This window comes from Bemisia tabaci, chromosome 1 (assembly GCF_918797505.1).
Source record: "Bemisia tabaci chromosome 1, PGI_BMITA_v3".
Taxonomy (NCBI): Eukaryota; Metazoa; Arthropoda; class Insecta; order Hemiptera; family Aleyrodidae; genus Bemisia; species Bemisia tabaci.
Genome location: NC_092793.1, coordinates 25,109,491 through 25,137,198, shown reverse-complemented (window position 1 = coordinate 25,137,198; position 27,708 = coordinate 25,109,491). Strand labels below are relative to the sequence as shown.

General features: G+C 36.4%; 2 protein-coding genes across 3 annotated transcripts; one reads left to right on the top strand and one right to left on the bottom strand.

Moving 5' to 3' along the window:
• Positions 1–431: 431 nt before the first annotated feature.
• On the top strand, positions 432–9,891 carry LOC109041266 (uncharacterized). The gene is made up of 9 exons (XM_019057542.2): positions 432–829; positions 1,687–1,821; positions 2,584–2,777; positions 2,937–3,106; positions 4,320–4,543; positions 5,145–5,334; positions 5,661–5,833; positions 6,512–7,851; positions 8,594–9,891. The coding sequence occupies exons 1-9, from the start codon at positions 702–704 to the stop codon at positions 8,974–8,976; spliced, it is 2,937 nt and encodes a 978-aa protein (XP_018913087.2). The 5' UTR covers positions 432–701; the 3' UTR covers positions 8,977–9,891.
• A 326-nt stretch (positions 9,892–10,217) lies between these two features.
• On the bottom strand, positions 10,218–25,237 carry Snx6 (sorting nexin 6). 2 transcript variants are annotated; one of them, XM_019057543.2, is made up of 12 exons: positions 25,023–25,237; positions 24,127–24,177; positions 23,423–23,527; positions 22,533–22,643; positions 21,580–21,701; positions 20,419–20,581; positions 19,269–19,434; positions 18,145–18,260; positions 17,533–17,715; positions 13,161–13,224; positions 12,373–12,458; positions 10,218–11,698 (listed from the first exon to the last, which is right to left on the bottom strand). In XM_019057543.2, exons 1-12 carry the CDS (start codon positions 25,023–25,025, stop codon positions 11,621–11,623), a joined length of 1,248 nt encoding a protein of 415 aa, XP_018913088.1. In that variant the 5' UTR covers positions 25,026–25,237; the 3' UTR covers positions 10,218–11,620. The 2 variants fall into 2 exon arrangements, with proteins under 2 accessions (XP_018913088.1, XP_018913089.1); XM_019057544.2 differs by lacking the exons at positions 10,218–11,698; positions 12,373–12,458; positions 13,161–13,224 and adding an exon at positions 16,409–16,468.
• Positions 25,238–27,708: the final 2,471 nt, after the last annotated feature.

Sequence of the window (27,708 nt, the reverse complement as noted above, 5' to 3'; positions counted from 1 at the left end):
CGGAAACGCCAGATTTGCCCTAAAATCCTATCTCCGCTTCTAAGCATTGTATTTTTGTGAAACTAAGAGTGTTAGTGTATTTTTTGACGGGAAACTTAAATTTGTAGTCAAATTTTCAAAATTGCAAAATGCAAGATGGCGGACGTGGCTTAAACTGCCATCTTGGCTCCTGCTCGATCGAGTGTGGCGAAATGCGGTTTGATGAATTTTTGACGGGAAACTTGAATTTTAGCAATATTTCAAAAATTCCAAGTCACGGCCAATCAGCGATAAACGCAGCGATTCCCGCGAAGCGTCGTCGCTTATCCAGTGCAACGGCCAATCAGCGTTGAGCGCAGTTCGGCACACTTTAACTTATGTAGTACACTGAACACTGGCAACACGGCAGCGTTCGCTGATGCGTTGACGATGATGGTTGGTGCAAACAAATAATCACATAACCTCATATTAATCTGGCTTTAATGTTTTTATTGCTCGATTGATTTTCTGTTTTTTAAATTCCCAAATGTCATACATAACCGTGCTAACTTTTCCTATTTTACAATTTTTAAGGTATTTTCAAATATCAGTTGTCACGAGGTTTCTGTTACAAATTATTAACTCTTTTGCATGTGAAGAAAGCACACATCTTCAAATTTCAAATATCACAACACTTATCATTTTTTGTTAAATTCGCGCATTTTCAAGTACTCACCTCTGAAATGACGTCTCGAGTCGTTGCTTTAATTGATATGGACTGTTTTTATTGTCAAGTGGAAACCAGAATGCGGCCCGAACTGCTCGGCACTCCAGTTGCTGTCGTGCAGTACAAAACATGGAAAGGCGGAGGGTGAGTAAGACGTACCTCTAACGTCCATCATGTCATTTATTCTGCAAGCATTCAGTAAATCGTCATATTTGAAAATTTATGAAGGCTATACTGATCATTAGAAGAAGAAGAAGAATAAGCACCTCATTACAGTATAAACAAAATTAGAAGTTTTGATATTGACGGTGAAATTTCCTAACCATGTATTTCAGTTTACAGTGTTGCTGACTTCCCGTCATACTTTACTTTTTAAGAAGAAAACTTCTCAACTTCAACTTTTAAGAACTTCTGTGCAAAAAAAATTCTGTGAAAACTTCATGGAATAACGTTGATTGGTTTTCCCTCCAAAAGATGAAACGGAAGGGAAGATTTTGATATACCACGAGGTACATGGTTTGGTAGTTTCACCGTTGATGTAGGAATCTACTGTTTCTACAATGATTATAGTAAAGGTACAAGATGAATCTTCAGTTCAATTTTGAAAAAACAAAAGATCCTCACACAATCGTACAATGAAATCCATTTCAACGGTGTAAGTCGGCAGTCACATAACTCGGTTTGCGACGTCGTAGACTTCCTATCATGATTTTATTGTTTAAACGGAAAACTACTCAGTGGCAATTCTTTAAAACTGCCGTGATTTTTCTTCTCAGTGTGAAGAAAATTCTGCAAAAACAAGGAATGATGTTAATTTGTTCTCCTTCAAAAAAATAACGTAGAAGTGGAGATTTTTAGGCACCCACCGCAAACGAGATATGTGATTGCGGACTTATGCTGTCGATTTAACATCATGACCTATTGTTCTCTGCCAGTTTAAATCAACTTCTGCAGTTTATTTTTTTATCCCTACTTACCTAAATATTTGGTTTTCTATCCAGGATCATTGCTGTGAACTACGAAGCCAGGGCAGCAGGAGTTACCAGATTTATGAGAGGAGATGAGGCAAAAGCTCAGTGCCCTTCCATCACTCTCTGCAGCGTTCCTGAAGTCAGAGGCAAAGCAGATCTGACCAGGTGATATCTAATAGATTTTTAAAGCCTTAATTCTATTTTATTCACCTCATCAGTATAATATTTATATTTGTTCGGCTGCAATAAAAAAGTCCGCAGCTGTCAACATTTTCAGGAGGGTGTAAAAATCTAAGTACATATGTTAAACCATTTAATTTCAGTCATTGATTGAGGCCAACAATTACTATACTCAAGAGCATCAATACATGGTATGCCCTGCAGATAGCATCGGTATTTAAAGTTAGGCTACAGGTGTCAGTTTTTTCTTTGCTGTTGATTAAATGGTGTTTCTCCCCAGTGTAGATGTTTCTGTGCATTCGCTTCCAGTTTTTTTAATTTTTTTTTTTTTGAGTCCTGCAGGTGCAAACATTTTCATGACCAGGCGTACAAGAGTTTAAAAATTATAAAATGCTCACATGACTGCTGACATAGCATTTAATAATTCAAGAGCTCCCACCTCAAGTGAGAGGTAGAGTTCTCTTATGCTAAGTAAGAATGCTGTATAAGCCTTCAGACATTGTCAAATTTTCTCAGTTAAAATAGCACTTTTCAGGGAAAGCTGTTGATATTTTTCTTCCAATTTTTCAGAGAATTTTATTCTCAATGAGATCCAAATCATTTGAAAATTTCAAGTAAAAACGTTCATAACTCTCTAATGTACATATGTTGTTTTTCCTTAGCATGGCAGAACAGAGGATGGATAATCTCATAATTATCAATTTGTGGTACAAAAAACAGGAAGTCATGAATTTAATTTTTTTGTAGGTATCGGGATGCTGGCCGAGAGGTGATAAAAGTCTTCAGCGAGATGTGTCAATGCGTTGAACGAGCCAGTATTGATGAGGCGTTCATTGACTTGACGGATGTTGTGGAAAAGCGGCTCAGTCAGCCTGTGTCAGTGGGTCAGTTACCCAACACGTTTGTTGTTGGATTCACTCCTTCAGACGTCAACGACAATGGTAAATTTATTTTTGTTCACCGTCACAAGAAGTTTCTGATATTAACTGATAATTTTAGGTACCTACCTACGGAACTGATAAAAAAAATGACTTTTTCTCAAATTCAAGTCTTTCAAAATATTTACGCACAATAGAATAACTTTTTTTGATTTGTTGCAGAGGAAGGCAGGAAAGGAGTATCAGAATGGCTGGAATCTTTGTATGATTCAGAATTAGACGATGTGAACACTAAAAAATTGGCTGTAGGTGCAGTTGTGGTTGAAGAAATGCGAGCGGCTGTGTATGCTAAAACAGGATTTAGATGCTCGGCAGGAATAGCCCATAACAAGGTAAGTCAAGCTTTTACCCAAAATCAGACATTAGTTACTTTTTCTTTAAAAGGAAAAAAATACTATTGGAGCCAAGATATTGCCATATCACAGCCATGGTGCTTATTGTACAGTAACAGAAATACTCATTTCGATGGGGAAAAACTCGTTTAGAGCTGAATTTCCTTTCTTGGCTTTTGCTATGTTGAGGAACATTAGGTGCGACCAATCAGGAAAGAAAATGCACTGATGATGGGTCCAATTAGACCTGAAGTGCTCCTGCAGTTGCCTTCCTGATCGGCTGTACCTATTGTTGCTCCAAAAAGCATAATACAAGAGGGGAAAAGCTCTAAACAAGTTTTTTCCCCCTCAAAATGAGAATTTCTGTTTTCGCAGAGTGAACACAATGGCTGTGATGCCATGAGGCCATGACAAAATTTTGTCTCTGATCTTAGAGTACTTTGTACCCAACTCTCGTTTGATCTTACCTCTCTCGTTGATATTATTGTTTTGATCAAATTCAGTAAGATGATGTTTGCTGGAAGATGTTGCAGTAGAAGCTGCTTTTACTACTTTGCAAATCTGCAGACTGAACTTGAAAATTTCAGGTTTGTTGACGTAAGAGGTTAAGGCTGAAGTGGAATAATGGTATCATTGTTTGGTCACATTGCTTGCTCTCTTTGAGAGGCTTCTATTGGTTCAGATAATCATTGAGCTGAAGATTTTTGACAGTCATTCAATTAGCGGTTTAAACCTTACAAATTATCTTGCCTTATGAAGAGACATGAGAAAAAAAAAATTGTCAACTATTTTGAGTTTAAATAAATCTGTAAAAATTAAAAAAAATTGGTGTCACTGACCGATTTCAAGTATGTTCTCAACCATTTATATCTTTGTATTTCTATACCAGTTTTTAATGGTGCATAGAGAATGATCTTTCATGTCTGACTAATGAACACTTAATGCTGTGCTCTGTCTTTTGTTTTTGCAGTGTGCCAACTTGAGTTAAGCTTGCCAATTCTGAATGAATTTGTAAAGAAAAAAAATAATATGATTAGTGCCTAGCTTACGTTTAAAAGAAATCTTCCTAACAGAAGTAATAGGTACATCCTATATTTCTCCTATCATATCAATTAAACAATCTAATTCCTAAAATCCCAACATGTTTAACATTTAGTTGGTTGTGGAGTACTGAAATCTGTATTCTTTATCGAAATGTTTTTTTGTCTTCCAGATTATAGCAAAATTGGCTGCAGGTTTGCACAAACCGAATCGGCAGACGGTTCTTCCAATGTCAGGTGTTCCTATTTTATTTAGCAATTTGCCCGTGAAGAAGGTTCGCAATCTAGGTGGGAAACTTGGTGTGGCAGTGGTAGAACAACTTGGATGTCAGACAATGGCCGATCTGGCTCCCTTTGCCCTCAAAGAGTTGCAGAATCGGTTTGATGAGAAAACTGGGTGAGTAAGGGCTTAGGGTAACTTTTATTTTTTTTTTTACCACTTCAAGTAGTCCACAAGGGCTAATCCTGCACTTTTAATCTCATCCCCTCTCTGTCTATAATAACAACCAGTCCCAGGCAACCATTGTCTGAGACCATCAAACTCGGGTATATAGGGTGATCCGTAAGTTCCACACTTCCAGCAGCGGGCATCACCCTTGTAACTTTTGAACTTTTAAATGTCGGTGTTAATACATTCAGCTGCGAGTTGGTGGCTGTTCACAGAAAAAGGGATATCAATGTAGAAAAATTTGAAATCAGTATAAATACCACTAAATACACTAAATATGTCTCTGTATAAGTCAAAGCTATGGTTTAAGTGTGAGTAATACCGTGTCAGGGAAGAGGATATCTATTTAAAAGTAACTTTCTTTATTCAATGAGATGTCAAGGCATGAAAGTATTATTGAAATATAGGCAAATATCAAATGTAACTCAGTAATAATTGACAGATGATAAAGTAGTGTTTTGAGAGTCATCCATGAAGAAAGAAAAAAAAAACAAGAAAGAAGCAACAAAAAAATGTGTCTAATGTATAGCTTAATGCGCTTTACTTTCAGAACATGGCTCTATAATATTGCTCGAGGAATAGACCACGAACAGGTGGCAGCAAGACTGATCCCTAAGTCGATTGGTTGCTCAAAACGATTCCCTGGTAACTCAGCGTTAGCAACCATAGAGGAAGTTACCCATTGGCTGAATGAACTTTCTGCGGAAGTTTCAGAAAGGCTGAAGGATGATCAAATCCTGGTGAGTAAAGTAAAAATCAGTTTGTTGCTGTAGTAGACCACTAGTTTGGGTACAAATTGAAGGACTTCAGCACATATTTCTTCATCAAAATTGTACGCAGAATACAGTGGACGCATTCATATTTGCCACGAGAACTTCTTCAACAATATAGAATAAAGAATGTCTTATAGTCATAAGGTAATTATTAGAAAATACAACTGCAGCACACATCATAGCATCAATTGATGACTCCTTTTCTGTTTTTATAAGTACCTCAACTTTTTCTGCTGGCTCTCAGCATTTAGTGTGTTGATGTTAAAATGTAATTTTGAAACTTCTGTCCTCAGAATAATCGGACCGGAAAAGTGTTAACTGTGATGGCAGCATTTACTGTAGAAAAGAAATGGAATTCCTTCACTCGATCTGGGCCATTACACTCCTATGAAGAGGATAAAATATCAGAAACAGCTATGGCCCTCATTAAGAAGTCTAATACTGCGCCAGTTATTTCAGGTGCCTGGTGAGTACCATACCTACTACCTTTTTTTTCTATCAGAGTGTTTCTTTCTTGAAATGTTCTCTCTTTTTTTTTGCTCTTTTGATTTTTATTAACTAGAGGTGAAAATATTATTCTTTCTACCACAATTTTGTGGAATATGGAAGAAAAAACTTTCAAATATTTTTAACTGGACAATTTAGGAAAATGATCAAGAATCAGAAAATTCCCTCAAATTAAGCAAAAATAAAGAAGAAAGTTAAAAAATTTGAAAACCAGTCAAACCTTGATTATTATTTTCGTTAAATTCTTTGTAAATTTTTTGCACCAAGAGACTGTCCTGAGACACAAAGAAGTAGAGTCTTGCAAATTTTGATAAAATTTCATTCGTTAGCGTATGTAAGACCTGAATCTAAAAAAAAATTATGCAAATCATTTGATTTAAAGTGGAAATATTGCGTAATGCTCGTGTAAGTCACATTAAAACTGATCACCAAGGTTTACTGTAATGGCATACTTACTAAAAGAGGAGGAGTTTCTCCGAATTTTCCCTGCCCATCCAAGTGACTTATGATTGTCCCCCTATTTACCCCTCTTATCAACATGGGACTGCAAAGTAAAATAATCAGATGCTTAGATATTCTTTTTTGGAAACGTATTACATTTTGATTTAGTCCTTTTATATTTTTTTCTTAATTTCAGGGAGCCGCCACTAATCAATTTGGGCCTCTCTGTTGGCAAATTCATCGATACTCCCTCAGGATTCAATAGAATCAAACAGTTCTTTTCGATGCCAACGACTTCGAAAAATTTCTCAGAAGAAAACCCCAGAATGTCACTTCATGAGAGTACTAACACAGAATCATCACGTGACATTAATCCAGGAAACAAAAAACAATTACTCGCTGTTCCTCCTAGTACAGAATCTTCACTTGAAAGTAAGAATAAGGAAGAAGAACAAGATATCTTTATGGAAGAAAGTTCAAGCGAGCTTGGATGTGCATCTAAAAGTGAACAGTCAGAGGAGAAGCCTCGGTCATTCTTAGCAAAATATTTCAAGCGGCGCAAAGAAAAGGTCAATGAACACAATGAGATCAGTAACGAAGGCAGTAATATTTCCAACGACGATCTACAGAATCGTGAAAGTAATGAGGCAAATTTAATTTCTGTCTCAGAGGATGAAAAACCGCCAATAACGTTTCAGAACATCAGCAGCATTCTAGGTATTAAGAAAGCAGAAGATAAGCCTTCAACCAGTTTTTTCCAGCCAGACTGCAATTCCACTGCGCTAGACTCATCCGACATGAAAAACAATTCAAGCGATGTAAGTAATGATGCAGAAAGCAATGACTGTTGGCAAACTATTAGTGAAATTTTTCCTGACTTAGACAACATTGACCTAGAGGTGGTTCAACTGTTACCAAAGAATTTACAAGATGTCATCTTTAGTTCAGGTCGAGTTAAGATAGATTCTAAGAAGGACATGCCACATGCAAGCAAATCTGTAAATCCCCTTCAAAAGAAAATTGGGAGAGGTCGTCCACCTAAGAGAGAAAAAGTTACAGACAAGACTTTAAGCCAGTATTTTAAGTCCAGTGAACTTTCATCGACAACATCACTCAAAGAAGAGAAACGTCCAAACTGTACTCTCAGTCAGTTTTTCTCAAAACGTGACACAAAAAAGGAACACAGTGACACTGCTACAAAACAAGAAAAAAGTGACGATGATATCGATTCGAGCGATCCAAAGATCGACTGTCACGAAACGGAGGACATTGAAATCGATGATGTGGGCCAGAAAGACTTCAGCATGGAAAAAAATGATCATGAAGAGGAGAGTACAGAGTCTATTATTTGCAGCTGCGATATTTTTGAGGTGGAAGAAGAAAATGAAAAGTTGGATAGAGAGGTGGTGAATTATGAAGCTGCGTCCGCAGGCCCCAGTGGTCAAAGGTTGTCTCCTGTGATGAGCTGTGATCAAGGTCCATCAATCATGGAAGAATCTGCCATTGATATGTTCCACGAGAACAAATCGTCACCTGGTAATTATTTCATATCTCATTTTAATTAAATTATCATTAATTATCATTTATTAATCAATATTAATATCATCTTCAAGTGGTTTCCAACTGAAATCTACCTTCCTGGAAAACCCAGTTAACTTGTTTTCTGCCATTTCTGATAGGAAACTGAGCTGGGCTGAAGCGTCAACTAGATTCTGAAACTTGAGGAAACAGGCGACCATGGAAAGTGCTTTCAAGTAGTAGGGAAGAACTGCTCTCACAGAAGAAGAAGTCATCTTTCCAGTTTTTTTGCTGTCAAATTAGGGTTTGTAGCAGTCTGGAAACCTGGTGTGTCGAATAAAGTCAGGACATTCAGAGGAGATCAGAAGATTTCAGTAGAGCGCATGCTTTTTCTCATGATTGGAATATTCAGAAGCGGAAATTTCGGCCCAAGTTTAGTAAAAGTCAGCGTAATTAAAAGAAAAAAAAATTAAGGTGGAAGTTTTGTACAAAGGTTAGGGAATTGTCTGCGTAAGTGAAGAAATTAGAAAATGAAGAAATTATCTAAACCCTTAACATATCTAATCTGCTTCTAAAACTTTTTTCCAGTCATCATAACTATCTCCAAATATTATCATTAAAAAGTTAAAATAGGTTTGTTGTCATGCAACAACGAGGTAAGAGGGGCACTCTTCCAAAGCATTGCTTCTTTTAAAGAAGGTTTGAAGAATTTTAACTTTGTAAGTGACTTAATTTTAACCTCTCCCTTTTCTCTTTTCAGCCAGTAAACTGGAGACTGAACAGGAGAATGACTCCGATGTGATCAATAAATTAACGCCTGTGATCTTGACAGATAGGATCGTTGATTTGAGCACAAAAAAATGCAGCATTTGCAATGAGGAAGTAACGGTAGCTGGATTAGTGGAACATATGGATTTTCATGCAGCCGTGTCATTAGATAAAGAATTGAATTCCGCAGATGCAGCTGTAATGCCAATTATCAATAAATCTACAAGCTCCACAACTAATGCTAGAATTTCAAAGCCAGGAACAGGTGGTAAAAATTTCAACAGTAGCGGTGTTAATACAAAACGGAAGAAAAACCAGGCAGGGAAGAGTCCAAAAAAGTCAATGAACATAGCTTCTTTTTTCACAGCAAGGTGACAGCAATAAGTAGTGTATTGCAATATCTGAGATTTTACTGAAAAGCTGGATAAAGGCAGTTGGTTTAGTTGAAAGTCTATTAAATCTTAGCATATCAATAATATCGAAATAGCCAGTGCCTATAATCTCTTGGTATTCTTTGTATAGACACTTTCACTGCTAGAATTCTCTGTTCAACCAGTGTTCCTAGATTAACTAATTTATCATTAAAATAAACAATTAAATATGGTACTATGAGAAGGCAAATGAGCGGTTTATCATTGGTGCGTTTTTACAAAGCTGATGCTGAAGATGTGATTTCGTAGTTTAAAAAAACGGCTAAAAGTGACAATCTTTACTCCAGAAGTGGTCTGTTCCTGATATGAAATCTTACGTCATGCTGACTAAACTTTAGTCTTTAGGAAAATTGTTTACAGTTTCCTGGATTATTTCTGAACCAGGGAGCTTGTGCTAGGCTGTGTATTTTAATTTTTACCAATTATTATGATTCTTTTTCTTTTCCAAAGTTTTACGTCTCATGACATATTTGTTGATTGTTTGTGATAATTTTTAAGAAACAATTGTTTTTAGCTTAAGTTTGAGTACCTAATCGAAATTGTGTTTGTACATATTTATTTATGAATGTTTATTTGAATAATTGTGTCGTACTAAAGTTTCTAGCGATATTTTATACCCAAACGTTTTATATTTAAAGGTTTCCTTTTTTAAACTGATTTTTGTATTTTGTCAAATCAGCCAACAAGTCTCTGAGATCCAATTTTTCCAAAAATTGGTCACAAACTCTTAAAGAATTGATGTTCTCTTCTCTCTTCTGTAGAGAAAACCTAACTTCACAAACCATTATGACTGTACGATTTTATACTCCAAGTATTGAAAAACCTTTTAAAAATCTCAAATACAAATTCCGAAATTTCAGTCTTTTCGGTGTATATACTGTTGTCAGATCCTGGAAACACCAAAGCCAAATAGCTTTGATGTCTTAAATGAAAGAACCTAATCTTTAATTAATCTTAATCTTCTCGACTGCTCTTGAAAAGGGATCTACCAACGTTTGACTTGAAGTTGAGTCAGTAATACCATTGCTATGAGGAGTGTTTTACAAACAAAAATAGCACATTTGCCTTTATCAACTAAGGTCCCCTTACCCACAAATTGTGACACTTGAGGAAGGGAGTCGAAAACGTTGAGTCCTTGAATTTAAAAATCATGCTCTTTCATGAGAGATAATTAAAACAACGGAGTAACACTTCAAGAATCATTTATTTAAATGGAAGTAATAAAATATAAATAGGCAAATTTAAATGCAACAATAAAGTAAGTATAGCCTTACCTACATACGTACAAGAATACAGATAGATACACATTTACAAATTAACGATACGTGTATACAGTAATAATACATTGTAAGGTAGCAGGACTCAAGGAAGGAGCCAGATCAATTGGAATACTACCAGTCAGTGGTAACTGGGCTCATATGGAACTTCAAGATGAAAAAAATAGACGAAGAAAATATTGAACTTTTCAAAATTCTTTTTCTTTTGATGAGTAGAAACATGCAGTTTTAACCTCACTTTAATGTACAATGTTTTTCAAGTCTTGAGAGCCTGGCAGCAGAGATGGCTCCTTTCTTTGACTGATCATTCATACTAGAAATGAGAGCATGAATGTACCATGATGAATTTTTAGAGAGGGTGTTGTCTCTTATTTTGGTCCAACTTATAGAAGAAAAAAAGTAAACCTGAGAAAACTTCTGCTCCATGAAATCGAAGATTTAGTCAAGTTCAGATTTTTTTGGTGCAAAACTGGAACTCAGGATGAATGAGCCCATAACGAAAATAATACTAACAATAAACAATACTCAATAACATAACTATAATATATTTGCACGAAAAAATAACCACAGAACAAAGGGAAGTCATAGCGGCGATCATAGCTTTTTCTTATACGTTAAACGTTTTTTTATTCATCATTAAAAATAATCAAAGATAAGTGATTGAAAGTTTTGATGATGCAACACTGATGTGCCATACTATGTTTTAGTTAGGAGAAGATGTCTTATCTTAACTCAGATGGATGAGTGAAGGAAGAAAGGCTATCTCATTCTTATCTAAGTGATTGAAAGAAGTTTTGTCCAGCACTAGTATTTTCCAAAGAAAAAAAAAAAATTGAAAATGTGATTTTTCATATGTTTGCTTCATAACTTTTTTGCTTGGTCTATCAATTTTTAAACTATCCATCAGGCAGATTCAATATCATCTGCTGAGAATGTTTGATTAAACTACCTTACCATTCCACTCCTCAAAATTGATACTCAGATGTAATGGTGGAATTTTGGTCCTTTACACTCACTTAAATCCTCATATCAGGTCTTGGAATGAAATTACCAAGCTTCCTTCGGCATGTAAAGATAAAAATAAAAGGTATACAAAATAATAAGGACATAAATGTAGTACGGTTAAAAAAAGGCTGACAGATTGTTTCTGGAATAAACTGGAGGGCTCAGATACTGATGATTGCCCGGCTCAAAGCGCATTGGTTTAGTTCGAAATGCAAACATTGCAACTTTAAATAACTACAGTTAGGCACTTTTCAGAAACTTTTAGTCCGCAACAGAAGATGGCTGAGTTAGACTTGAAGAGCAAAGTTAGTTGTCGCCAGATTCTTTGAGAGCTGGTTCATTTCTCAAAAATGATAAGGTGTTCTTGAACAGTTGCACTTGGGTCTAAAAAACAAAACAAAAATTGTTAGAAAAATACAGTTACATAGAGGACAGTTCATATGAAATATTATGACTATGAAATATAGGTAAATATCTTGACTTGAACACTAGCTCATAAACTTGGAATAAAAAATTGTAACTCGCATGGGGAAAAGAAATTTCAGTACTGCTTGGAAAAAAATCTTCTGGGAGAAATTTGTTGCAAAAATTTCTTGCTGGGTTCAGTTGAAAATTTGGATTTGAGATTTTGACATAAACTTTCTTCAGCATCTAGGAGAATTTGTCACTGGCAGATGTGGGTTAATTCTTGCATTCATACAGGTCGTAAAGCTGTGTTTTAATTGTATAACTTAGAGCCTCAAAGCATTGAGGACTAAAAGTGAAACAGCTTTTTTCAAGACTATTCTTTTTAAACAGCAAACTTCAGACTGCCAACACATTAACTGCCACGCTAATTCCTGTGGATAAAGGGGGGACCAGGACCATAGGGTTCTCTTCATGGACAAAATTAAATCTTTTGGGCATCAAATTTCAATCTTCATGCTTATATTAGGTTATCAAAATATGGAGGAAGTAGAGTCACAAATTCATAGGATTTTAAAGAATGCAATTTCGTGTACAGAGATTTTCTCTGACGAATTTATCGAGGATTGAAAATTAACAGTTTAAGTGCTTACTTTGGCATGCTTGATTTCTAATTCAGCTAATTCTATCAAATTCTTTCGGAATGCGATGACTCTCCTTGCTTTGAAATCTTGAAGCTCTGAAAAAAAACATTAGCCAGGAGTTGAAAGAAGATAAAAAAGAATCATGATACATAACTCCAATGGCAAACAATACCATTTTTTTGTGGATACTAGGTACTGCATTTTCAAGTCTTTTCAAAAAGTTGCCATGCAGTTTCATTTTTCTGAGTTAAACATGAGTTTAAATAGTCCTGCAGCCCGCTTGTTGAAACTTTAACCGGCTTTATCGGCAAGATGAGACAAGACATAGCCCTATCTGCCTCATGTAATGTATCAATTGTCGATTCTTGTTGTGCCGACCAAAATTTCAACAATCAGGCTGCTATATTAAGATTACTATTCCTTTCACATCATGTGAATCTAGTATCTAAATCTAGTAATTTTCTATAAGTTTCTGCTATTTTTCTACGAAAGAATACTGTAATTACAAATTGTATCAATTTTCAACATTTTTTGTTGAGTGTCAGACATAAATACATTCACCGTTCTATAGTTGCTGGTTTTTGCGAAATAAATGGACCACTAGACATTAGACAGGGACTGAATTTAAGCATTAAATTATATATTTCTATATTATTTAGTCGGCTGGTTAGGGTATTACTGTACTTGTTACAGTTCTATCTACAATATTTGTCGAATCAAAGTCTTGTTCATGTGTTGATAAATCATAATAAATAATGAGATATGATTTAATGAAATTCATAGATAGTAAATATTACCTTCTTTTCCTTTGTCAGACATGAGTTCAAATTTCTCACAAGCTTGCCTTTGCGCCTCTTGAGCCTGAAAAATAATACTTGTTAATAATCAACCTGACGTAAAAAAGAGGGAGAAAATTCAATGAAGCAAATATGGACCAGGCTTAGTAGAGAGAGGGGTTTGAGGTTTTACTCCTCCAAAGGGCTCAATTTCGAAGACAAAGTTTGTAGACTGTTTCCAGCTTCAAACTATTTTTTCTCAGCTTTGAATTTCTGTTAGGAGAATATTTACAACTAGTTAAATTCAAAACTACTCCTGTCTCACTTTTCTCCAAAATGCAACTTGAGGCGTTTCTGTTGAAATCGGTCTTTAGTGATGTAGCGTTAATCTGTACGAAAATTAAAGAACTACACTTCAAGCAAGTATGGCGTCTCCTGAAAAATCTGAACCCCCCCAAAAGCGCTAGTCTGAGGTCAATATTTCGAAAACAGATGTCCATTGAAAATATTACTCTATATAAAGCTGCTGTTCCCACTCACTATGCCCCCCCTAGATAAAAATTGGCCGAAGCGATTTCCTTTAAAATTGGTACACGCTTAGCTATTGTAATGAGGAGTTGATTAAAATTATTCCCATTCAAATCCGCTGCCTCGGATGCCCGCAAGAGCGAAAAGTTATTTCTCCATATAGTATTACATTGGAGATACGCGGTTGTTTACGCGCATCGCGCCGAACAGGTTCAATCCTGTTGCGTGACGTCACTGCCTTATAGACGAAATTTAAGGTTTTAGGAAGTATTTTTCGACGAATGTTTGTGGAAATAGGTAAGCGGGGGTATTTTTCTCGGGGGATCTCGAATTTTTGGTCGGATTTTCAAAATCTCAAAATCCAAGATGGCGGCCGTGGCCTAAAATGCTAAGTTGGCTCCTGTTTGATCGATTTTCGTGAAACTCGGTATCCAAATCCAAGATGGCGGCCGTGGCCTAAAATGCTAAGTCGGCTCCTGTTATATCGATTTTCGTGAAACTCGGTATTCAGGGGTATTTTACGACGAGAAACTCGAATTTTTGGTCAGATTTTCAAAATTTCCAAATCCAAAAGATGGCGGCCGTGGCCTAAAATGCTAAGTCGCCTCCTGTTCTATCGATTTTCGTGAAACTCGGTATCCACAGGTATTTTTCGACGAGAAACTCGAATTTTTGGTCAGATTTTCAAAATTTCCAAATCCAAGATGGCGGCCGTGGCCTAAAATGCTAAGTCGGCTCCTGTTTGATCGATTTTTGTGAAATTCGGTATTAGGGGGTATATTTCGACGAGAAATTAGAATTTAAGGTCCGATTTTCAAAATTCAAAAATCCAAGATGTCGAACGTGGTCTAAATTGCTATCTTGGCTTCCGATCCATCGATTTTTGTGAAATTCGGTATTAGGAGGTGTATTTCGACGGGAAACTCGCATTTTTGGTCAGATTTTCAACATTTCCAAATCCAAGATGGCGGCCCCGCACGAAAACGCGGTCCGGACTCCTGGAACATCAATTTCTGTAAAACTTGGGGAAAAAGAAGATTAAGACATAGATGTTGTCTCCTCAGCAATGTTAAAAACTGTGCGGGGCGGTGGCGGCTCGCGGAGCGAGTCGCAAGTTCGCCGCGAAGCGTAGAACTGGGGTCCAGGGGCACTCCCCGGCTAGACGTGTCAGCTCGCAAAGCGAGCTAATCACGACTAGTTATGGTATAAAGGTAGCTGAGAGGGACTTGGCTATCCACAGATGAGTTTGACTAGCTTGCACAAATTACTCTGGATCAGCGCTCATTGGTGTGAGTCAATCTTTGATTCCAGAGACTGTTTTCGATCTCTACAAAAACTCATGATCAGGACTTCGCATTTTCAGGAAGATAATAAGGACTGCACACAATCATAGCCTGTATTGTGTAGAGTCCCTTTATACCCAGAGTTACGACAACTCACTTTTGGTTGGGCCAGGATTGGGCTGAAAGTGGCCTAAAAAAAAATCCAATTCTGATTGGTTCTCGCTCATGGAGGCCGAAACTAGTGCACCAAGATGGCGGTACCTCGTATGTGAACAAGAATAATGAAAATATTACCTAATTGTGGTTTATCAAGAGTAAATTGTTATTTCCATCGGTCCAAAATGAAAATAGATTAAGAAATTATTCACAAACCAATCTCATTTTCTTTTTAATTGATCAATTTGTTGATGTTGTTGTTTCTGTGTGACAGACATCGCAGGATTCCTGATCCTTATCCCTCAATATCGTTCGTTTGAGTGCACTAGTTTCGGCCTCCATGGCCAGCCAAGGTCGGCTGCCAGTCAGCTGATAATCGAGTTGTCGTTACTCTGGGTATAAAGGGACTCTAGTATTGTGGTGAATTTGACTTGAATTGATTTTTTGTGAAAATCAGAAATATTTCGATGGTCAAAGTGCAAAACATGTATCTCCATTTGCAACATGGCAGACTCATTGACATACTTTATTCCTTCTTTGGAGAACTAGTCAACGAAATTTCTTGAGAGCTTCTTGGATTTTTCTTCTCAGCTAGCTAAATATTTTATAAAACTTTCAAGCTATAAAGTTAGCTTTTTTCTCTTCAAAAAAACTAAAATGAGGGAGGAAATTTTGAAAGATCGCAATGGAGATATAAAGTTTCGATACAAGCCCATCGGTTTAATTGTAAGTGAATTGTTTCTCTGGTCAACGTCGGTGCCCCTTCAAACCAGCAGAAATAAGATGATATGGAATGGGATGAACAAATTGATAGAGCACTAAAATAAGTCTGGTTGTTCAAATTTGTTAGAAACAAGGAGTAGTTAATTTTCACTTCCAAAAATCACTTTTGAGGATGGGGAAGCCAAATGAAAAAAGAAACTTTGGAACGGAAATGAACATTTGAACAAGAATAAACAAATAAAAACAGACGCTCTTGAGCATTAGAGATACTTAGTACTTGGAAATGTAGCAAGAAGAAGGGAAAATTTTTTATCAGCAGTACAGCTAACAGTAATGGTGCCATCTCCACCAGCAAAATTAGAAAAAAAGTGTTCCAGAGTTTGCTTTCCACTGACCAAATGGCACATGGGAAGATGGGAATCAAGTGATCAGTAATGATCCTAAGGATGTTACATCAAGAGAGAATTACTGAAAATAGCAGATTTTGAATTGAGATGATTTTGGCGGCAGATAGTCTGGTCATAAAATTTTTAGAATTTTAGAGTAGAACTTCACTGGCCTAAATTATGAGCATCTTCTGGCAAATTTTAAAAATTATGAATTTGGACAAAATTCACTTACTTCCGTCACTTCAGGAGCCTTCCATTGTTGCAAAACAAACAAATTTTGTACATAAAATATACACTATGATTACACTAACGATATGAAAATTATTGAAATAATAAGCAACGTCAAATGACAGCATTAGTTCAAAAGTGGACATAAGTTAAGTGGTGATATAAGTTCATGCAATCAACTGTGAACATTTTCGTAGCTTTAGGGAAACTTCTACATTTTGCACAAACGCCATCTCAGAGTGCAATCTACAATTTTGCTAATTTTATCACTACCAAAACAGACAATAGTAACGCGCCTAAAGGAGAAAATTGACGTTTCATTACAAGAATATTTAAATATATTAGGTGTTACCTAGGTTCCTTTCATGTTTTATTTTTTCAATAAAAAAATGATCATCATTCTTGAAAATTGTGAAAAATTGTTAAAAGTTTGTGCTCATCATTTTAAATAAGCCAAGTGTAATGTACAGAGAGTTTAGATGAATTCTCTGTCTTGGTTCGCTGTTTAGAACATAAAATTTGAGAGGAAATTGGGCAACATGAAACGCAGTTAGGCTGCTTTCCATTAAATCTGCTCAAAAGTAAAAAAAAAGATGAACAGTCAAAACATTACATCCCTATAAACAAATTTTCACCAAATTCATGTCTCCATAAAAATATTGCAAGATCAAAAGTTTCATTGACCTGCAGCATAGGGGCTTCTCATCAATTACATAGCGTTAAATTTCAGATTTTTCCACACCCTCTTTAACCTCCTTTCTAACGTTTATGAGACGTAGATCTTAGTCTTTCAACACGTAAAAACAGAGCAGAGAGCACTCCTTGATCCATCTCCAGGAGCATTATGTATTTTATGAATGGCCCCAAAGTCAGTGTATGGTCTTTTCACCTGGGCTCTTCATTCTAACTATTCTTACTCCCTTTTAAAACACAACTCATTTCCCACCAAGAATCCTTCTTTTTTCTCCCATGGGAAAAGATAAATTTTCAATAAGTCAATAAAATAAATTCAACGGATGAGCATGCAAAGCAAATGTAGAAATCTATTCTGAAACTTAAAAGTTTTGACCTAAAAGAAAAACTTACAGCATGAACATCTTTGTTTTTCACGCGAGCTTTCTCCAGATTGCGGTTGGCATTTTCATAATTGGCTAGGCACCTCAGTCGTCGGTAGAGCAGTCGCTTAGCAGCAAATGAGTCACCCATGTAATAGCGTAATGTGTCTGACAACTTCAGATCTTCATCTGAAGCTACGATCCGCTCGACTTTCTAAAAATGAATTATTTTGGTAAAAATTAAATACAGAACAAATTGCAAACATAAACTAAACTTTAAGAACGTATTAAAAGAGTTACGCCTTAGAGAAGTTTTCCAATTCTGCTCATCATAATTTTGCAATATTACAAACCAAAACATGATTTTGTAGTCTCCCTATCAAAATGTTATTAATAACACTGATTGACACTTTGCTTGCCTAAAGCATGTACACATATTTTCAACTACTATTCCATTGTGAGCCGTGTGATAAACTTGTGTGTGCCTTGTGATAAAGGAAATAACTGTCCCTTCTTCATGTTTTTACAAAATTCTGGGAAACCTTTTTATAAAAAATCAGAGTGGATGTCCCTTTGGCTTCAGTAATTTCAGCATTATATTTGCAAACTAACGGTTCATTAAAAACAGATGGATTTTGCTTACTCTGGCAGTTTCAAATGTTTCAGCAAGCTTATTTAGGAACTTATCCAGATCTCGGTGCTCAGTGGTTGCTAGGCATACCAGTGCAGAGGTAATTTTCATGTAGGAGTCCGCTACATCTGAAATAAAAATCGAGCAGCAAAAGCTTCTTAAAATTTTATTCTGACAGAGAATCTTATCATTATGTCATGGACAAGCGATTTCCTGGCAAGGTGACTTTTATCAGCAGAATATGTAGAGACAAAAAATTTGATGTACGGATGTACAATTGGCACATGTTTCTTGGAGATGGCCTGGCTTTTCATCATGGCAAATCATTTTGTAGTTATATTATACTGCCGTAAAGACGGCTGAGAGTTACTAAGGTTCTTATAAGTTTACAAACTATTATTTTTGAGTTATGTTTGTTGCGCTGTACACACTTCTCTTATGCCTGTGAATGATTGCTAGGAAAGCATTAGATGAGGCAAGCCTCAATAAACATTGAATAACAAATAATATAAGTTAAACAAGATAGTACCTAAATATTATTATATAAATAAAGCACTAGTTTTAAAAGAAAGAAATAAGTAAAAATCAATGAGGAGCTCAGGAAAACTGGACCGAGTTGAATAAAAGCACACCAAGTCTCACTCAGAAAAATATACATATAGTTAGGGGTGGTTTTGAATTCTCCTGTCAAACATTCAAAGCCCAGAAAAAATATTTCAACATGAAATTAGTTTTGAAACTTAGTGTTTGACATTCAGTCTTATGAGGGATAAAACTTAGAACATCCTATGTATTCTCCTCTTTCAATCTCACCTCAGTTCAAACTTAATACGACTCAGTGCAATTCTGTTACACTGGGTCCAACTGAGCACTGCTGGTGCACTGCTGAAGAGCAAAAAACAATTTCATAACTTTCAAGTTTTCCCACTTTTTTATTCATGTGCCACTGCTGAGACTAACCCACTCAGATTTTGTAAAGTTTATTTTTTTTGTATAAAACGAATTCCATGCAGGTAATGCCTATTATCGCACTTTTGGGTCCGAGTTTGAAACCATGGTAAGGCCATTTATTTTTTGAAAATTCCTTAACTTCATTAATGTAGAGTATTAATGATTTTCATAACTTTAGCTACTACCTTTGTGTTTGTTGGTCATTCTATCAGCTTTGGCTACAGCATCTTTTAAATGTGAGTGGTAAGTGATTAAGAAGTTTTTCTCTGTATCAAAGAATTCGTAGATATCTTTTACAGTAGCTGAGGCAAGAAATTCATCAGTTGTTTTGGATATTGATTTCACCCAATCCTGGAAAAAACAATAAATACATTAAATTTGTTTGATATATTATCAAATATCTAATGACTGAATTGCAATCTACTCTGACAACTAATTACAGTAGAACTCCGGTTATCCTCGGTGATTGGGACCAGAGGTACTGCACATAATCTTACCTTAAGAACTGAGAACGTACCTTATAATAGGTAGTTTTTTTTTATAAGAAGTACAAAGCTTGAGTTATGACCGCCTGGAAAATTGGGGAAAAAAGTAGTTTGAGGAAAGAGATCAAATTACCTTTGATCGTCAAGATTTTTATTATATGTTTCACCACCTCTTTCACCCTCTTTTTATCCAAGAAAACAAAATAACAATTTGATAATTGCAGAAAATCCAAACCACAAATAGCCAGGATTCTACTGTACATTCAAGGATGATCAATATTTTCTGTGAATCTATAATTTGACTGTTTTCAAAGATTATTATTTCACTTTGATTATGTTTGTTTTTTCAGTGTTAGAAAAATAGAGGTTATCGATGCCCCCCTTAAGTGATTAAAACAGCCTAATTGTTATACTTTCAATCGTATGGTCATCGAATGTATAAAGGAGCAAGAAGGATTTGAAGAACAAAGAATGTACAGAGAAATATGGCGTCCCAACTAACCCTTGGATGATCCCTTTTAACTTTCCCTTGACCTTTTTTTCCTGATCAAAAGAAACACAAAATAAACAAAGGTCAGTGCAAAGTACCATTGCGGAATTGGAAGGGGCTTATACTTAAAGCTAAGGGAAAAATTTACTGAACACGTAGAGAGAGCTCTGTAGTGCTGAAAATTGAGGTGCTGGGAATTTAGATGAAAAATCACAATGTTGCATGGTAGTTTACGACTCTCCAGGTTGTGCGTTTTCTCTCCCTAACCATTTTCATTTCCCTGACTTTCCAAGTTTTCTTGGTTGCTAGACACCCTACATTTGACATGGATCAGCAGAACTGCTTATTTTTAAAATTTACCTCAAGCTTTTCATATTTATTTTTCATTCGGACAGCTAGATCAGCCTCGTACTCCAGGAATACCCTGAAGTTATGATCATTGCGGAAGACTGGATGTTGAGCTAGACGACATAAGAATACTTCATGCATTGCTACTGTTTTCTTGAATGTTGCCAGGTATTCGCTGTAAATCAGAAAAGGGAACTCAAATTACAACCGAGCAGGAAGAGATGTTAGATCAGCGGGACTACTTCTATCTGGACACTTTCAATTTTCAAACACGTACTTACAAATACCTCTGTGGGTGAGAGTAAATGACATAAATGACGATTCGACAATGAAACTGCAGAAACTTATATCTTTTTTTTGGCATTGCTGACTTTAGTTTCTGAATAGAAAACTACTCAACGTCATTTATTGAAAACTTCTGTGATTCTTCTTGTTTATGAGAGGAGTATCAATAAACATTTCATGCCATGATGCTGGTTTAGTCTCCTATTAAAGAATAGAGCAGAGGTAGCAATTTTTAGACACTGCAATCAATAAACACGCTTATGCAAATTTACCATCAAATTGCTTTCTTCTGTGTTCAGCATATTGTAACAGTATCTTTCATGAACATCTTATAAGAACAATGAGAGTTGTTCTGAAAATGTGAATTAAGAGTACTAGAAACAGAAAAATTGCTATCATTTGTCCTATTCAACGTTGTGGAAAGTCTCCTGCTGCTAGGCAAATAGACACCTATAATGACGTTCTTCCTCTTAAGATCTTTAGTTGGACCTGAGAGCTTTTAATGCCATACCACAAACAGGAATTTATGGGGTACTAATGCTAGCAGATTATTTTAATTGTATTTCTCTCAATTTTTCTCTATTTCTGGGGGAACTGTGATTCAATACAACTTTTAAGAGTCTTAATATTCACTGAGGTGAATTGGTAAGATCTACTAATATGGTTAAATAACAACGCTGAATAATTCAAAGGAAGTATCTACACCTAGAATATTAAAATTTTTAAAAAATGAAATCTACTTCATAAATATAAGATATATTTTGACCCTCTCTTGTATTTAGATAAGCCACAAACGAAAAACAAGTCAATATAGCTTATCATTCATTAAGTAAAAGAAATTGTTGGTAATTATGCAAGGTGGATAATAGAATGAAATGAAATACTGACGCTTCAAGCTCCCGCTTCATTTTTTCATGTTCTTCTTTGGTCATGGTCCCTTCTCCTTCGCTAAGCTTGTGAAGCTTTTCTCTGGAGGCGCCAAAATCAGGTCGAGGTGGAGCTGGTGGAATCTAAAGAAAAATCACAATACGTATCAGCTATTCTTCACTAGAAAATAGTTGAAATTCTTGACGGAAACCATGCAAACTGCAAGTTTGAAACAATACAATTTTTCATAATCTATGAATTATTTTCAGTGCAGTATATTATATAAACACTGAGCAGCAGAGGCAAACTACATATGGCTTTCTGAATGAACGGATATTACAAATGGAAAATTTATTTTTTTGGTGAAATTCGTGGCACTGACCTAGATTTTTGTTCTTCCATTCCGTTCAACAATTTGATTTAAAATTATTTTAATATAAGCTCTTTTTCTTGTCTAGAGCCCTACCGGAAATATGGTTCCAGGTTTTAATTTCTAGCATTATATAATTGAATCATCAACTGATAATGACTGAGTAACAGGTTGAAATGTCTCCTGCTTTATTCCTTTGAAATTTTGACCTTATTCCCAAACAGATTTTGGCAAAATCTTTAAATTTTGTCACTGGGGCGCTTTCTGGAAGTGCTGTGGTGGCATGAGCATTACTGCTTTAAAATTTGATCAGAAAATATCCAGTCAAGTCACATCAATTCCAAGAAAAGAGAGACACTTGGACACAGTTCTTACAATGGTTGTTGCACACAAGAATTCACCTCTTAAGTCGCCAGTTTTCAGCCTCATTTCCTGTTCTTCAATATTTTGTTTTTTGCTTTTGCCTTGTTTCATTACTAGAGGCTGGCGTGTAAAAATTTGAATTTTATTTTACAGTTCCTTTAATAAGAGTATAAAGTGAGATTAAACGGTGAATAAGTTCAAAGGTGAAACTGTTGAGATTGAGAAAACCAATATAACTTACTATGTAGCCAGCATATTCTTCATTTTCCTCAAATCGATCATGAAGCCATACAAACTCCTCATGCTGACGAGTTGCCGTGAATTCAGTTTTTGCAAAGTCTGGCAGTGTAGTCTGTAAGAAATGGGTAAAAAATAAGGACAAGATAAAAAGTGAAAAAAGAATCAAGCAGCTTTCATGAAGAAATATTTACAAATAGGGTTGAACCGCGGAGGGAACAATTTATTCTTTGAAGCATGGTTTCTTATAAGAAACAAATCTGCACCTCTCTTTCTCCTCACGATAGTTAGACTCAGGGATGTAGAAAGTTCTTGGCTTTATCATTTTAAAAATTTCTTTTTCCTTGGGAATTTTGACTGTTTCAAGACTCTGTAAGTGATAATTGCTGTGTTGTTACGGGATACACATGATTGCTTGCGTAACTCTGCAAAAAAAACCAACTTTGACTGGCCTTCCCATTTTTACACATTACCCATCACGCCTCGTATGGGCTTGTGGTCAGGAAGTTTTTGCACCTCTGCTTGTGCTGAAAAATAGACATGAAAAAACAAAATATTTTTTGACACTTTAGCTGATAAGCTACTGAGTAAAATTAACTAAACTAGTTGATGGCATTTGAAGGACACGCTCTTGAAAAATGAAAGAAGAAGAATGTAAAACTGTGGTCAATCACCGAGAAAACTTTCCAAAATCTTCAAATTCCAACAAATTTTACTTTTCAAGAGATAAGGACTCCTCTCTTCTTCTTAAATGGTATTGTCAGGCTCAAAGCCCTCGCAATATGCTTTGATATGCTAGTAAAAATGGAGATGTAACTGCGGCACGATTGTTTATTTGCTGAATGTTTCTAGAGGCACAAAAAACTGATCAAAGGTGTGTCTATAAGATAATACCTTGGTATGAACAGTAAACTTTATTTTATCAGCTTCACTAAGGGCATCAGATATGTCAACAACTAGTGAGTTATCGGTCAGATCAACGGTTTCAGATCTTCCAGCCTGAAAATGAAAGAAATTCGCAAGTTAGGCAGATTTTCGCAAACAAATGGGGGGGGGGGGGGCGTAAATTCGCAAATGATTTGGAATTTTTTGAGGATGAGATTCACCTGAAAGATATGATAGGAGCTCTCATAAGCCAACTCTTGACCGAGAAAATTTGTGAAAATATTTAACTTGAGATACTGTGTAGGGAAAAACCACATTCCCCGGATAACATCAAGGGACTTTCGTATGCTTTAATACCTTATAAAGAGGTGCTGTGACAGCAAAAATGTTTGAATTTTAAAAGAGATGGAAAACGACTTTTCATTATTGACAGCATTGTATATCTTTCATAAGACGTAACAGTCTTTAGACTTTTGAGATGCCAAAGCAAAATTCTACTAGCATCACAGCTATCGGAAATTACATGAAACCAACTCGATGTGATGTATCAGATAATGCTGTCAATTTTTAGTTCAATCAACGCTCCAGTAGTCATTGAATCACATAAGCAAGTAAATCAAGATTTGTTGACTATCTAGGATTAGGTTTCTTCCAAAATTTTGTTGATGATATTAGCACCTGGTCGAAGGATAAACTGATAGGTACTGACATACCTTTTTCACGGTGGTTTCACCATTCAGTGGCTCTTCTTCCAAGAATTTATCCTGTGAACAAATAGTTTCGTTAGATGACAGATGAATTGACAGATGAAAAAAAGTAATAGCAGTCGTTTTCTATACAGGAGTAGTATCTACATCATCCCTAATCTCATCTAAAGCCTATCCAAGAGTTTGTAGGTAGAGCTCCCGAATTATTGTCCGAACAAATGTCAATCTCTAATTAGCCCCAAATTTGCACCACTCAACAGATTATTAAATGAATACAGATGGCTCTGCTGTTGAGTGTTGGTGTGAGCAAAACTTGACTTTGGTCTCAATGTGTGATAGGCGAGCGGCAAGTGCGGGTTAAGATAGTTTTTAACTCGTAAAATCAACCAAAAAGCCCACATAAGTTATTAAACACAACAGAGATCCATGAAATTTCAAAACATATTGAGTTCCATTCTAGAAATACTGACTTTAAGAAAAGCGATCCTACCCAACATTAAGTGAACGCAGGTAACTTGGGGAAACAAGCGCTTGTTCAGGCAACCTATAAAAATACAGCTATGCGAAATGTTGGAAGGTTTTAATGTAAGTTAGGAACAGAGTAAACTTCGTTTTGCAGCATGAGTTGAGGAAACATGTTTCAGGTAAAATGAAAAAAGCCTCCAAGCCTCTTTGCATTGCACTCTAAGATGCTCCAAGTTTACGATAGGTTTACGTCTCAAGTCGGCAGATCTTGGGGTGAAAATATAAATAAATAGAGAAGTCATAACTTTGAGACTGCTCAGTCAGGAGATAGTGACAATAGCCTGAAAAATTTAAATAGGATTGACGGAATAAAAAGGGGAGAAAAGGCGAGGAAAAACACATTGAATACTGATGTGGTTGATTTGATCAAAGCTTACCATTTCCTCTGCAAAATTTCAGGGTCAGTAAAAAGCCGGTGTACAGACGTTGATCGAAAGAGAAAAAAAATTGAGAGAACTGATTACCATTAATGAGGATAAATTTAAAAAAATATAGGTGCGATAAAGAAAAGAAACTGTTACCGACCAATTACCGACTCAACTATCTTATCAGAAATGATTACAGGCAGGCATAACCTAACAAACCTGGAAAGTAAACAGACGTTTTTCGAAATGATAGTACTTCTGCTCATACGGGTCCTATGTTTGTAGCATCGAGATAGAAAAGCGGCAACTATGAGTTTCACCTACCAGAATGTTTCAACTCAAAATCGAGGAGCTTCCCGGAAAAAGGGCACATACCGATAAATCGCATGTGAGAAAAACGCATTTGAAGTTTTCATTATTACTTTCTGACAAAGATGGTGACTTACATCGGAACCTGGACACTTAAACTTCCCTTCATAACGAACGAACGAAAAAATTATGAAAGAACAAACATAAATGTGGTTTAATAATTTTAACTTCCGCCGCCGCGCCCACCGCACGGTGTTCGGCGCAATGCGTGAAGTATTGATGCGCTATGCGTTTCACGCCGCGCCGACCGCTGCGCTGCTGACCGCACTGTTTGACGCAATGCGTGAAGTATTCGTGCAGTCTTGTAGGCGCTATGCGTTTCAAGCCGACGCGACTGCTGCTAACCGCAGCGTGTTTGACGCAATGCGTGAAGTATTCGTGCAGTCTTGTAGGCGTTATGCGTTTCATGTCGACCGCCACGCCGAGGGCTTCTCTTTTTCATCTCAGTCCTCGTCATCATTGCTCTCTGCGCCGCTCCGCTTCAGGTCAAATTGCGTGTTTGGTTTCTCTCTTAACTCGACTAATTACCTTAAATAAGGCGCTGTCCCTTGTATCATCAAAAGACGACAAAATTAGAAATTACTTACTATACTTTTACTTTTAGGAAATGAGAGATTTTGTCGCCTTTGCTCGTTTGTAGTTTATTTTCTGAATCAGATTTTTCTCTCTCTTTTTTTGATACAGACCTACATTCAAAAAGATTGCAAAATTTGCCGCCCCCTACATTTTACCGCCATGGGCCGTGGCCCATGTGGCCACCCCCTTATTCCGGCCCTGCCTGGGGTGAGTAAAAACCATTGGTAAAACTTGATTACACTAAACTCATTATTTTTACTGTTGTAGGAGGAATTTTTTAAAATTTTCCGTTAAGTGCCCCTTTTCCGGAAATGGACTAGTGGTCATAGGTTTTGGCTTTTTAAACTGGACTTTTAGGACAAGAATGAGTTTCAAAAGAAAAATAAAGTTTATTTATCTCTCCTGCACGATAAAAAATAAAAATGAAACATATAAAAAATATCAAAACTGAACTTTTTTTTACTCCTTACCTCCGCGAAACTGCGAAAGGAAACATTGACAGTGTCGTCACGGTAACAATCATGTACATAATACTTTTTTCATCGGTACACGGGGAAAAAAACTTCGTGCGCGGGACCTGAAGTATATGTCATATGGATCCCTGAAGTTTTCGGATTGAGCATTCGAACACTTAAGGTCCAGCTGCTGAGGTTTGGATCACACATCTGCAACATCAGTTCTTACGTCTGAAATACTTCGATTTTCACATCCGGAGAACTTCGGTTCTCACATCCGAAAAACTTCGGTTCTCACATCTGAAAAGTACTTCAGATGTAAGAACTGAAGTTTCAGATGTGTGATCCGAACCTCGACAGCTAGACCTTAAGTGTTCAGATGCTCAATATGAATACTTCAGAGATCCATATGACCTAAACTTCAGGTCCTACGCACGAGGTTTTTTTCTCCGTTTACAATTGGCAAAGGTGGAATGAAGTCAAGATGTGAGAGAAATAAGCAAAGCTCCTTCATATTTCAGATGGTATCGCACGCGCCGAATACCAAGCGAATTTCATGATAAAGTCTGGATGCAACTATTCGGGCTCCACGGACGTTCGTGTTACATACGCATAAAAGTGAAGGCGCTCCGATTCTCCAAGCACTCAACGCTCCATCCGCCCCGCCGCCCGCGGCTCGGCTATGCAATGGCCGGCAGTAATGCGTGCATCCAAAAAGACAGACCGCCTTCAATTCTTCGTACGTATAATAAAAATACTTATTTAAGGCACGAATAGTTGCTCTACAATTCATGCGTGGCACAAAGCACATCGTGATCATCAACACTGAAGCAAAAAAAAAATTAAAAAAAAAATAAATAAATAAAAAAAAGAAAAAAAATACTTACATTCTACGCATTATGTTTTTCGTGACTAGGAGATGTATTTTTAGTGTAAACGAAGAATTGAAACCTTGAATAAAATCAGGGAGGAGAATTCCTGGGAGGAGACTAAGGGGACCTGCACCTCCCGGTGAAGGGGTGGCGACAGGGAGTTTTAGAAGAGATGAGGGAGTGCCAACTCTCTGATGGATCGTTGGAGGACCGAGTTTTGTGGCGGATAGGCGTCGCAGAGCAATAGAGAGCGCTGTGAGAGCGACTCTTATGTATGTATGTAAATAAAATTAGCTTTCGATTATTCTATACAAATCGGAAGGCAATGTTGATGTGTTTACCTCTTAAAAATTAAGATCTTGTAAAAATTTTGAAACGTTGCAAATTATCACGTAATATTGAGGTTAAAGTTATCGGATACTCGTG